A 13,285-nucleotide genomic window follows, 5' to 3' on the forward strand; every position below is an offset into this window, starting at 1 on the left:
TTATTCTTAAGAATAAATCAGGCGAACAAAGCACAGGGTGTAGTGGATATACTTTTTTCCTCTTAAGTTTGAAAGGTACCTTTGGCAGTTGATAGCTCTAAAAAGGTCTGAATGGCACAAAACATTGGAATCTTGGGCTTTTCCAGGCATTTTGCAACTGATGTTGCAAAATCTCAAAGCAAACAACTTGTTTTAGTTGAGTAAAGTAAGTAGGAAATGTAAAAAGACCTCACACACAAGGTTTGTTTCATTTATTCATGAAACTGCTTTATTGTCATATTTTGAAGTTCATTGTTTAAAATAATTTTGTGAGATTTCATAGTGGGCTCTACCTAAAAGCCACAGAAAAAAGTTAGCAGAAGTCATAAAAGTAGCTGTGACATTATTGATGTGGGTCAATGAAAATGACAGACGTTCAGAAATAACCTACCTGCATGTGTCTGTGAGTCCCGTCAGTTATTTGAGGAATATGATGCGTTTCCTCAAAGCTCCGTCTGATCTCCAAGGCTTCTTTTTCATTTGGCTCGTAAATCAGCTGTTTAATCCGTCGGTGTTTACAGCTTACAAAAACCGGCTCCGTGCTACATCACGTAAAAACATTCCGCCGTGCTCGTTTCTTTCTGAACACGTCCTGAAGAAGAAGCATGTTCCTCTGATGCTGCAGTTTCAAAAGAAATGCGCAAAGAATAACACTAATCTTAATTACTCCAGAAAACAAATCCATTGTTTATACGGGCGGCTTCCGGGTACAATTCATTTGCGTATGTCACAAACGGCAGACGCACAACGCAAAGCATTATGGATTGCTCTATTGACTGAATCGGATCGTCATCACGGTGCATGTAAACACACACAGCAAGCGGATCACTTTATGGCACGTTCATGAAACAGGACAATCTCCCCCAATCGGATAGAATTCAATCAGTCAGAAACAGTGTCCATGTAAAAGTAGCTAGTGACTGCACCATCGACAAATTTCACAAAATGCCTGTTCTCATAAGTACTCCTACAGTCAATAGTGTATAAAATAAAAACAAAGGTGAAAGGAGACAGCCCTGCACTGAACCAGCAGAAGAGAATCATTTGGAAGACACAATTAACCTGAATACACTGTGACCTGTCTGACAAAAAAAAAACAAAAAAAAAAAAACAACAATGATCCAGACAACAAAACTGAAATTAAAATAAGAAAGTAAGTTTCTCAGCCAATAGCTAAGACTGGATGGGAAGTCAGTAAATGGTAACCTAGCATGTGTTTAGAGACCTCAAAATGATGAGCTAGAAAATTTAAAGTGCTGGCTCATCGCCACCTCTCCCAGGGTCTAAATGATCTCCCACCTGCTTCAGTATCTCCTGCTTAACCAGTTTTCTCAAAGGTTTTCCATCACCAATGAGGCAAGAGCTACTGGTCTGAAACCATAAAAGGTTTTAGCATTATTGCACTTAGCAACAGGGACAACAGTGGCATGTTTCCACACTTTAGGAACTGTTTGGACCAGAACAGAGAGTGAAAATTGCTTGAAAAGTCCTACTTTGTTGTGAAGCACAAGACTTAAGCACCTTGCCAGTAAAAGTACCTTGACACACAAATTTGTTCCCCTCACTTGCACACAATCTTACGTGCCAATGAGTAAACTCGTCATAAACTGTTGCAAACTGTGCGTGAAATGTGAGTGGCTGCTTGCCAGTGCGCCAAGAAAATTCTGAATTGTTCAAAACGTCTGGCACGCATTAAATTTGTGAATGTTGCACAACTTTTTCGAAAACACTGCATGTCACTGTGCGTCAATGCGCGCAGGGCATCTGAATGACGATGACAAGATATTACATCTTTAATAAACATAATTTTACAGATACATTATCTAACTCATAAGAAGGAATGCAAATGCAACTGTTTTACCAATCCATTACTAACATACACATATATACACATGCATTCACCAATGCATGACGTGCATGAGACAACCTGCACCTGTCGATACTTTCTCTGTGATTCTGGAAGCGATGAGACAATGGTTTCATCAGCCAAGTTCTAGGAGCAAATGTGTCATCGGCTACAAAATGATTATTTTATACAGCGTGGCGTCAAGCGGGACAAAGTGAGAAGCATTGGCATGACAAATTGCATGGTGTGCGGGGATCAAACTTGTGCAAGTGTCAAGGTGCCTTAATGTTGTCTGGAACAGGGCTCTGACTGATCTTTGTTTGCTTAAAGATGTTTACAACTGTAGGGACTCAAAGCTAAAGACAGCGATGTTACTGGTTTCCTCACAAAAATCATCATTACATCTCAAATAAAAACTATTAGATGTGAAATAAGAGACAGTGCCATTCCACATAGATCTGAGGTCAGACTCACTCAATTTAAATTCAATTTTAGCTTTATATCTCAGCTTTGCCTTTGCAATTTCAGCATAAGCAATTTTGTCTACACATAAAAAGTAGGCTTTTTTCAAGAAGCAGAATTTTCAGTTCCTTGATACTCCAAAAGAATGCTTTGATGATACACAAAATATTGAAATAAGAAGCAGGAAAACCTGTTTTTCAAGGAACTTTACATGTTTTTACTCCAAAATAACCAGTCATGCTTGGTATCCTTCTTGCACTCACTCAGCAATCCTCTTGCCAAGCTCACGACTGGAGGGGTGCGAGTTGGCAGTGAAGATCACCAGGCCTCCCTTGGTGTGGTTCATGTCTCCGGGGTCTTGGCTGCTGCTCTCGTCACGCTCGGGCAGTGGATCCCTGGGCACCCACGCTATACTGAGACCTTCCTACAGTGGCACAGCACACACAAAGACATTGGTAATGCTTAAGTTGATAGAAAAAATCCAAGAAAGCTATGATGCTCCTAGAAGCTACCATCTAGCAAATACAGAAAAATGTGATGTGCATTGGTCTTGTAAACATAATTTATTCTATATAATCTTCAGAAGTATATTATTCAACTTTTCCCCATAGTCTAGTGTTAGAAACAGCACACATAAACACAATATGGCTCATTATCAAACTGCAGTACTTGCAGAACCGCATTTCTTCAGAATCCATTCAGCACCAAAGTGTCATGATACATATCAAATAGGAATATAAGTGTACCATCTCAACCCATAACAGGATATGGCAGGACAAATTTCCTTTTTATTAACCTGGGTTCAATATGCTGGGCCAAAAATACTGAGATAAATATCATGACAAAGAATCATCCATCACAACGGGCCCAACATATTTTGTTAACAGATTAATCTGCCAGTTCAATGCAGTGAATGTAAAATAATTAAAATCCCCAGAGTTCAATGTGATGTTTTCAAATGTCTTTTTAGTTACGAGTTATGTCTTAGAAGTCAAATTCATGTCTCTGGGTCCTCAGTCTTTGAGACAGGGAGACATCTGGGAAGTAGCATGATGATGATCATGATGAGCTTGTTGAACAGAAGTGTTTGGCAATGCAGATACCTTTGCAGATGAATAACGGTCCAAGTCTTTAAGGTCCTGGTGCAGCACTGTGAGATTTTGATGTTAAATAGTGACCTAAGGCAATGTCTGAATCTCTTTTGTTGCAGGTCTCATTGGTGGACGCTTGAGTATCAACATCGTGTCAAATAAAAGGTTACATAGGAAGCCTGAGATGAGGAATAGCACTTTGTGAGGGATACATATGCCAACATTTTTGCCATGTGGCATGTTTCTCTGGTCATAACCCAGCATGCAGGTGCCTCAGTGCTGAGGAATGCAAAAGCTGGACAAGGGCAAGTGGACAACCTGGGTGTGGCAGATGTATGATTACTTTTGAGAGGTGGTGGTGGACCACTCTGCCTGGATGATTTCCATCCAGGATGACTCCATGGTGTGGTGAGGCATTCTCCTATATCTGACATGGTCAAACCCCAAACATAACAAACTTCCAGTGACATAAAAAAAAGACAAAAGATTGCACCAAAAAAAGTAAAAACTAACAAACTAAGGTGAAAGACTAAGACAACTGCGTTCTGTGCAGTATGCAAATCAGTATGAAGTTTTTTTTTTTTTTTTTGGTTCTGCTGAAACTTCTTGAAGGGCCTTTGCAAATTACTTTATCTTAAATAGTTTAGGCTTACGATTTTTTTAATGAAATGCATAAAACGTTGCGCATTTGCGGAAATCTGCAAAATAATTCCGAAATGACCCAGGTACATTTCTGGAATATTTCCAATTCGCAGACTGCGCGGAACAAATCCGAGACGACAGTCACGACATATGGCAACACGCAAGTGCTGCTAAGCTAGCTGAACAAGACACAATTACCATCTATAGCAAACGTTAATTATTAGTTAAGAAACAGGAATTTTTTTTTGTTTGCTAAACTACGATTTTTTAATGATGCTGCTTATTTTTCCGTGCCGTTAGACTGCTTGGATCAAAACGGAGGCTAAACGATAACTATTTGGCTGGAAGCTAATCTAAAAGCGCTACCGTTAGCTAGCGAGAATAAACCTGCCGCGGACACTAGTGTGTGAACTCTTGCTCGCCTGCCTCAGAAAGGACTTTTATATATACCGCGCCAGTAAAAGAGAAGAAAACTATTGACTTAAACACTGCCCAGGACAAATCCTCACCAGTTTGCGTGGTCGTGGACAAGACTGATTACCAGCAGCCTCCAGCTACTCTCGGCTCCTACACTACAGTGCCCCTACGACGCTCAGATTTGATGGACGTACAGCTTGACCAATGAAACGTCACAAATCCAGCAAATGGGCGTTTCATGGCGCGTTCATGCACTTTTTTCAAGCTTATGAATATTGTGCTTTGTTTTGGTCGGAGTAAATGATTTCCAGAAGAAATGTATTAATCTCAGAGGGTTATGTACGAATGAGTCATGTATTAACTTTAGGATTTTACAAATTTAAAAAAATTAACATGGAAAAGTAACAAACTGTAATGGCAAAGGATGAACGCTTTAAATATGAATAGTAAATGTTTTTTCACGGCTGGGTTTGAATACCGAAAAAAAAAAAATCAGTCTATGTATTTGTCGCTTCGCTTAGTTCTGACAATCTGTGGCCAGAGTGTGTTTTTGTCCGAACTGTGAGACACGACGACAGAGATACCGAGGGTGGTCAGGGGGATCATAACATTTCCAATTGTCAGTAAACTACATCAACAGCAGAGGTCTCCCCAAGACTGCAAGAGATGGGCGCAATTTGGTGGGGGATAGGGGGGACATGTCCCCCCCACCTTTTCAACCAGGGGGCACAGAATATGATATGTCCCCCCACCTTCTGACATATACGAGGTCTGTTAGAAAACTATCCGACCTTTTTATTTTTTGCAAAAACCATATGGATTTGAATCACGTGTGATTGCATCAGCCAAGCTTGAACCTTCGTGCGCATGCGTGAGTTTTTTCACGCCTGTCCGTTGCGTCATTCGCCTGTGAGCAGGCTTTGTGTGAGCAGTGCTCCACCCCTCTCGTGGATTTTTATTGCGAATTTCTCCGCAAGTCTGTCTCAATGTGCCGAAAAAGTGCTGATGTCCACGTCTTCTGCAATGTCTGTGGTAGTCAGACGATGTCCCGGATCAACACAGCGTTGAGTTTGGAAATGAACGGCACATTCCACTGTTACAGGAGTTTTTGTCATGGAAAGAGGAGCGGAGGAATTCGCGCGTCGGGACGGAGCCGCATGGCACAAAGCAACGCCGTGATGAAGCCTCACAGGACATGTTCTGGCATATCCAGCTCATCCACAATTTCTCGGATAGTCACACGACTGAAAAGCCACCGAAAGCCATCTGAAAGCCGTCCTGTGAGACCAACACAGAGGTGCTTTTGTCCCGCGCCATGAGCGGCTCCGTGGCGCATCCCTCCGCTTCTCTTTCCACGACAAAACTCTTGTAACAGTGGAATGTGCCGAAAAAGTGCTGATGTCCACGTCTTCTGCCATTTCTGTGGAAGTCAGACGATGTCCCGGATCAACAAAGCCTTCACTTTGGAAATGATCTGGTTGTTTCAGCGGGGTTTCAGCCTGTCGATCGGCGCTCGGAGTGCGCCGCGCTCTCAGTCGCTGTGGGCGGTATTTAAACCGGCTGGAGCACTCCTTAATCTGTGTAATCCCCATAAAATCGTCCCTGAAAGCCATCTGAATTTTCCAAATGGTGTCCACCTGAAGGTCCCTCACAGTTTCTGGAAAAATTTGATGCAGCAAAGCTCCAAATTGTTCAGACATTTTATTCGCAATAAAAATCCGATGAGAGGGTGGACCACTGCTCACGCAAAGCCTGCTCACAGGCGAATGACGCAACCGACAGGCGTGAAAAAACTCACGCATGCGCACGAAGGTTCAAGCTTGGCTGATGCAATCACACATGATTCAAATCCATATGGTTTTTGCAAAAAATAAAAAGGTCGGATAGTTTTCTAAAAGACCTCGTATGTGTGTACTTGAAACATGCTATGCCAGTCTTATGTGCAAACCATGTCAGTCTTATGTGCAAAACCATGTCAGAATAGTATCTTTGTTTCTGCAAGTTTGTATTTTTAGCAGCACTGACTTGTTTACAACACCTGTTTCTTGTTTGTCGCATTTGGAATTTTCTGGGACTGCATTTTTGAAACCAAAAATAGCTGCCTCTAGGGACTAGTGTCTACACATAAATATCAATGGACCATATGCTAATTTATTAAATTCTGAAAATTAGAAAAGAAAATCAGAAAAGCTATCTGGGACCTCAGAAAGCCCATCTGCAATTATTGCTTGATCTCCAAATCAGTCTATGCAAGTGAAATTATGTTCAGTATGAGTGTTGTCATTAGTGCCACTTCGAAAATTAAATTCATGATAAGAAATTTATGCTAAATTTATTATCTGTTGTTTTTCAAACTTATGCAAAAAATAAATCTTGAGCAAAAAATACAGTATGCGATAGTTAATAATTATTAAGAGCCTGTTCTTTCATATTTATGAATACATTTTACCACATTGCATTTGTTTTTTTAAATGAAAACTCAACCTATCATTCTTTTTGAGTTCTACACATGTGGTGATACCTTATTTACACCAGGATGTTAATAAATCAATGTTGGCTATTCTCAGAATAAAGTACTTATATCCAGTTTCAAATTGCATAAGTCAAATGGTGTCCACTTTATGGTCTTCTCAAAACATTAAAATTACTGTTCTGGATGCTCAGAATGCATCTGAGCTTATCTAGAAACTTGGCTTCTGGGGGCCCATAGGTCCCCAGACCCCCCCATGAGCTTCGGCCCTGCAGGCCTCGCACTTTGTCCCCCCCAATTTCTAGTTCTAAATTGTGCCCTTGGAGACCCCATCAAACTCAGACAGGATCTGGTGTACGCGATGGACAGCAATGACATCATTTGTATCCAGGAAACATGGTACAGCAAGCAGAACTTGCATAACCTCTTTGGCAGCAGCAACTGGACAGATACATTAATCAAAAACAGAATAGTTTTTATTCACCAAGTATCCACGAATACAAGGAATTTGACTTCGGGTTGAGTTGCACTCTTTCTGTACAGGCATGTATAAACACTGAGTAATTCACAGTAAAAAAAAAGAAAAGTGCAGTAAGAGAAAAAAATGTGTGAAACAGACAACAAATTTAAGTTTAGCTGTACATGTGGTATATGAATTAGGGAGTTTTTGGTGTTAAATTAAGTAAGTCTTTGGACCTCAACTTAAATCGGTGTGTTGTTATACAAGTTGAAATTGATACTAAAAAAAATCATTATTAAGTGCATTAATTGAGGAACTTGACTCAACTGCTGTGGTATTGACAGCTAACTGGAATGCAAACCTGAAGGATCCAGACAGTTCTTTATTTTCCAAGCATATGCTTAACTTCTGTGAAGATCACAATCTCATTTCTTTTTGCCCCATGTTACTCATTCTAATCCAATTACATTTGTTCCGCAAATCTAATTGGTTAATCGTGTGAGATTTCAGACCATAAAATATCACATTGATGGTGGCAAAATATTCGACCGTCTCACATTTGATGTATTATTCTGCACCCTGACAGCATAGATATGCAGATGTAAATATGGCGCTGTCAGGTGAGTGCGAGACAACTGATGCTGTTGCTTATGTAAAATATGGTATTTAGAAATTGTTATTATTTTAACAATTTATCATGTAAACATTTTAAATTGTGTTGTTTCCAGATACTGAAATGTGTAGTTTTCATGCTTTTTTTCATTATAAATTGAAAGCTTGTCATTTAAATCAAATAACCTGAAAATGTCACAGTGGGTCTAGGAAGTTAGATGTGCATTTTTTTACTGTTATCTTGACATTTTATGGGGCTAATTTATGAATTGATTCTGGAGCCTGACTGATGTACTTTTTGGGGGGCACAAATACAACACTGATATGAGGGCATATGACCAAGTGGTGATGGGGTCCCAGCCATGCTTGAGAGTATTGTAAACAATGCTGTCAGAGCCCTCTGCTGGACAAACTGTGTAATGACACCATTAAAAAAATGCTTTTATGCGTTTTCTCTGTAAAATAGTAGTTTTCATATCAGCAAAAATTATGCTGATACATTTTTGAAAGCCTCATATCAGCAAATAATATCAGTCAGGTTCTAACTGATTCAGTGTAGATCTAATTCACAGATTAATTCATAGCAATTACTTGCAGGATTATTTTTGTATCTAACTTGAAATTATTAGTTAACTCTCCCTACACCTTCAGATTTGTCTAATTTTGTCTTTCTGATTTTTTTCATTGGTGAAAAGGAATGATTTACAAAAGAAAATGCACAGTTTCATTTGGAATTGTTGTTTATCTTTTTTAAGATAATGGTTTATAACAACTTATCAAAAAATTACCACTGCACAGCTGTAAAGACACGCACAAGCTTGTGTTTTATACTTTAACTAAAACAAACGTAGAGTATTTTTCTCTTTTGTGTGTCTGTCAGTGGAGGAGTAACAAGAAGACAGAGGACAGGAATGAGAGGAACAGTAATAGCCAGTAAGACAGTAGCAGGGCAGTATTTCTGGTATTTATATTTCTGTTTACATTTTGAAAATTGTTTTTTATTTTTTATTTTGATACTCTGTGTGTTTCTTACCCTGTGTGCTGCTGTACAATGCTGCTGGAACCTCGATTTCCCTGAGGGAGTCTCCCCAAGGGATTAATGAAGTTCTGGCTGATCTAATGTATTCTAAAGGGGAAAAATCATATAGAAAATGTACTGTGTAGTTTGTACACGGGGGCAGAGTATTACTGATTCTGCCTCATTGTATAATGGAGTGATTTAAATTTGAAATTGCTCTGCGTGCACAATAAAAGAGAACAGCTGTTATACATCCTTATCTTATCTTAATATATAGTCAGGAGGACCATATAGTCAGGAAATGATGATATATATATATATATAATATATAGTCAGGAGGACCATCAAGTTGACATTCACCATTCAGCAGAATGTGCACTGATCGGGTCCTATTGCGGCCACCAGGTCCCACTGAACCCAAGCAATCTGTGCACTCCATAAGGGTCTTTGGTTATACTAACATGATTAAAAATGGATCATATTCTTCTCGGTTTAATCGTAGAATCAGAACCTGGTGACAACAAGAAAGGGGAAGATGACAGCCCAACATTCAGAGGAGCCTGAGCAAGAATAGTGCCACCTAGAAACAGAGGAGTCTCGATGTTGACTCCAGTCTCTGTCACACATGCACTGCCATACTGAACATATGCTGATGAGCTTTGTGTCACATGACTGGTGTGAAAACAGAAGAACACAAACATCTGAAGATGAAGAAAAAGTCATTTTACCTGAATGAATGTCTAACTGTGGTTGTGACAAGATTTAGGAACTTCTGTCGGTAAGGGTCAATTGAAGGATGACGAGAGGTTTCAGCAGTGTACTTTTTGCATCACATCCCGGCTCCTGCATGTGCTGCCCAGATGGTAGTACATCTGGACAAACAGAATTACATACAGTGGCCTCCAAACGTATTCAGCCCCTTGGTATTACACACATTTTAATTTGTTTATGTCATTTCAAATACAAAAAGTAAATCAGGCTTCTCAGTATAAACATTTCTAAAATGATCTTCCTTAGACTAAAACTCAAAGAAAATCTCTACACCTTGACATAAATTAATAAAAAAAAAATACAAAAACCAAGATGATGCATAAGAGGTTGCATAAGTAGTGGGCCACTTTGGTATAATACCTGTAAATAATCAGTTTTGTTACCAGTTTTTTCAGACAAGTCAGGGGATGGATACATGAACATTTTCAAGTCACTGAATATGTCTTAAACTTTATTTACATCATTTATGAAGAAATATAAACAGTCTGGCACTCTATGGTAAATCTGTGTGGAGCAGACAGTTCTCAAAAACTGAGTGACTGTGCAAGAAGGAGAAGAGTGAGGAAAGCCACCAAGACACCCAGACAACCCAGAAGAAGTTACAGGTTTCTGTAGCTGTGATTGGAGAAACTGTGCATAGTGCATGTTTTGCATTTTGTATCCCCAGTTATACAGCTTCATGATGAAGTGGTACAGAGGAGGATTTTCTTTTACCATAGCATCAAATCTAGGCTTTCATCTCAGATGTACTTTCTATAGCAAATTGTAGCTGAACTTTCAGGTCTTCTTTTTAAGAAAATCCTCCTCTATACCACTTCATCATGAAGCTGTATAACTGATATGTATCCATCCCCTGACTTGTCTGAAGAAAACTTGCAATGAAACTGATTATTTACAGGTATCATACAAACGTGGCCCATTACGTATGTAACCCATCATCTTGGCTTTTATATATTTTAATTAATTTATATCAAGTTGTAGAGATTTGCTTTGAGTTTGAGTTTAAGGAAGATAATTTTAGAATTTTTTTTTTTTACCTTGAGAAGCCTGATTAATTTTTGTATTTAAAATGGCATAAATAAATTAAGATGTGTGAAATACCAAGGGCCCAATCCTTTTGGAGAGCCCTATAGGTGAAATAAAAAACTCCAGACAATAGCCAGGCTTGAGTTTCCAAACATTGTTCAGACTTAATAATAATCCTTAGTGTAAAGCGCCTAACCGTAACATATACCTCTGCATATGTGTTGTCCACAGCCCATATATGGGTAAAGAGGTGGATCATGGGTGAGACCATACCTGGGCAAGACAGCAAGTGAAATCTGAATCCCAACACGCTCAGGTAGCTGGTTAACCTATTTTGGGGGGGCTGAGTGGTTTTCTCTTCACAGTTTGGCTTTTCTTGTGGACATTAAAAATTATGACCCTCTTATTTCCTCAGTAATCATGAATTAACTGGACTTAATGACATGAACCTACCGATAGCTGCTTCAAATGCGAACACCATTGGCATGTAAAATTCCATCATATGATAATCCGAACACCGTTACCATCAATGGAACTGAGGTGGACATTGTGGACTACTACAAGTACCTCAGTGTCCACACTGACAATAAACTAGACTGGACTGTAAACACAGATGCTGTGTGTAAGAAAGGTCAGAGCCAACTGTAGTGTTGTGAAAGTGTAATGACACGGACCCACAACAGGGGGCGTAAATGAACTGACAATGAAAATGCCAAATATAACAATTTAATGTTGTGAAATGTGCACAATGGAATACAGATGCTGCTTTTAGGTAACAGTCAATTAAATCACAGGTGACGTGTGGGCAGGCTCGAGGATAGGAGACGCCTGTCCAGAGAAGAGCCGGGCCCCACACAATTTCCACTGCCAACGGAGACCTGCAACACACCGGAGCCGCCAAGTCCTGAGTCTCCAGGGGCCACTGCCTCCAGCTGTCAGATCTGGTACTGCTGGCGGGAAGAACAAACAGGTTATGGTGGGTGTGCGAACACCCAGCAAACAATCAGCAAAATCACAGTTCTTTCCTGAGGGAAAAGTCCTCCACTCCCAGGTAGCAGGAAAACTGAATACGTGCAGTGCCTAATGTAATACTCAGGAAATTTAGGAGTGGAAACGCCAGCTCCTCCAAATTCCCACAAAACCAGCTCCAAGCTGAAAGTCATGAAGGTTACGACTGCAAACTGAGTTCAGAAGCAATTATGTGCTTACGGCACAGAGAAGGCTGAGAGGTTTACCTGTCGGGTAAGCTGATATCTCGGCAGGGAGGTGGAGTCACTGCCCGGCTTATGTAGAAGGATCTGATGATGGTGATGAGTGACAGCTGTCATCCCGGTGCGGTGATGATGTGTGACAGCTGTCATCCCGGTGCTCCTGGTTGCTCTTGGGAGGCAACTGCGCCCTCTGGTGCCTGAAGCCCACCTTCAGACAGGGCGCCCTCTGGTGTTGGGCCAGCAGTACCTCCTCTTCTGGCGGCCCAAACAACAGGACCCCCCCCCCCCCCTCGACGGGCCTCCTGGCGCCCGACCAGGTTTGTCGGGATGTCGGTCGTAGAAATCGGCCAGGAGGGCCAGGTCCAGGAAAGCTCCTCTTCACCCAGGAGCGCTCTTTGGGTCCATAACCCTCCCAGTCCACCAGATACTGAAACCCCCGGCCCTTTCGACAGACGTCCAGGAGCCTGCAAACCGTCCATGCAGGCTCCCCGTCGATGATCCGGGCAGGAGGTGGCGCCGGTCCGGGGTGCAGAGGGTTGAGGTGTGGTGTGGTTTAATCCAGGAGACATGGAATACTGGGTATCCGCAGTGAAGCTGGCAGCTGCCAGTTTCACTGCGGCCGGGCTGAGGACCTTGAGGATCTTGAATGGTCCGATGAAACGGTCCTTCAGCTTGGGGAGTCTACTTGCATTGGAATGTCCTTGGGTGAAAGCCACACCTCCTGCCCGGGCTTGTATGCAGGGGCTGGGAACGCCGGCGGTCTGCATGGGCCTTGGCCCTGGGCCGGGCCTTTAGCAGGGCAGAGCGGGCCATGCACCACACCCAACGGCACCTCCGTAGGTGGGCCTGGACCGCGGCACACGACCTCTCCCTCCACGATCGGGAACAATGGGGCTGGTACCCAAAGCACACCTCAAACGGGGAGACGCTGGTGGCAGAGGACACTTGGCTGTTATGAGTACTTGATCCAGGCCAGATGGTTGCTCCAGGCCGTTGGGTGCACGGAGGTCACGCAGCGGAGGGCCTGCTCCAGTTCCTGGTTCGCCCGCTCTGCCTGTCCGTTCGTTTGGGGATGGTACCCGGACGAGAGGCTCACGGTGGCCCCCAGTTCCCTGCAGAAACTCCTCCAGACTTGTGAGGAGAACTGAGGACCACGATCTGAGACAATGTCATTCGGGATCCCATGCAGACGTACGACATGGTGGACCAGGAGGTCTGCT

General features: G+C 41.8%; 1 protein-coding gene across 2 annotated transcripts in view; it reads right to left on the bottom strand.

Moving 5' to 3' along the window:
• Nucleotides 1–4,678, bottom strand: part of LOC117527417 (phosphoribosyl pyrophosphate synthase-associated protein 2) — a 44,260-nt gene extending 39,582 nt beyond the window's left edge. For both annotated transcript variants that reach the window (XM_034189746.1, XM_034189745.1), the window contains exons 1-2: nucleotides 4,590–4,678; nucleotides 2,611–2,771 (exon numbers count right to left, since the gene is read on the bottom strand). In XM_034189746.1, the coding sequence (XP_034045637.1) occupies nucleotides 2,611–2,693 (83 nt within the window). In that variant the 5' untranslated portion in view covers nucleotides 2,694–2,771; nucleotides 4,590–4,678. The remainder of the gene's footprint in view (nucleotides 1–2,610; nucleotides 2,772–4,589) is intronic.
• Between the last annotated feature and the right edge of the window lie 8,607 nt (nucleotides 4,679–13,285).

Source organism: Thalassophryne amazonica, chromosome 16 (assembly GCF_902500255.1).
Source record: "Thalassophryne amazonica chromosome 16, fThaAma1.1, whole genome shotgun sequence".
Classification (NCBI taxonomy): Eukaryota; Metazoa; Chordata; class Actinopteri; order Batrachoidiformes; family Batrachoididae; genus Thalassophryne; species Thalassophryne amazonica.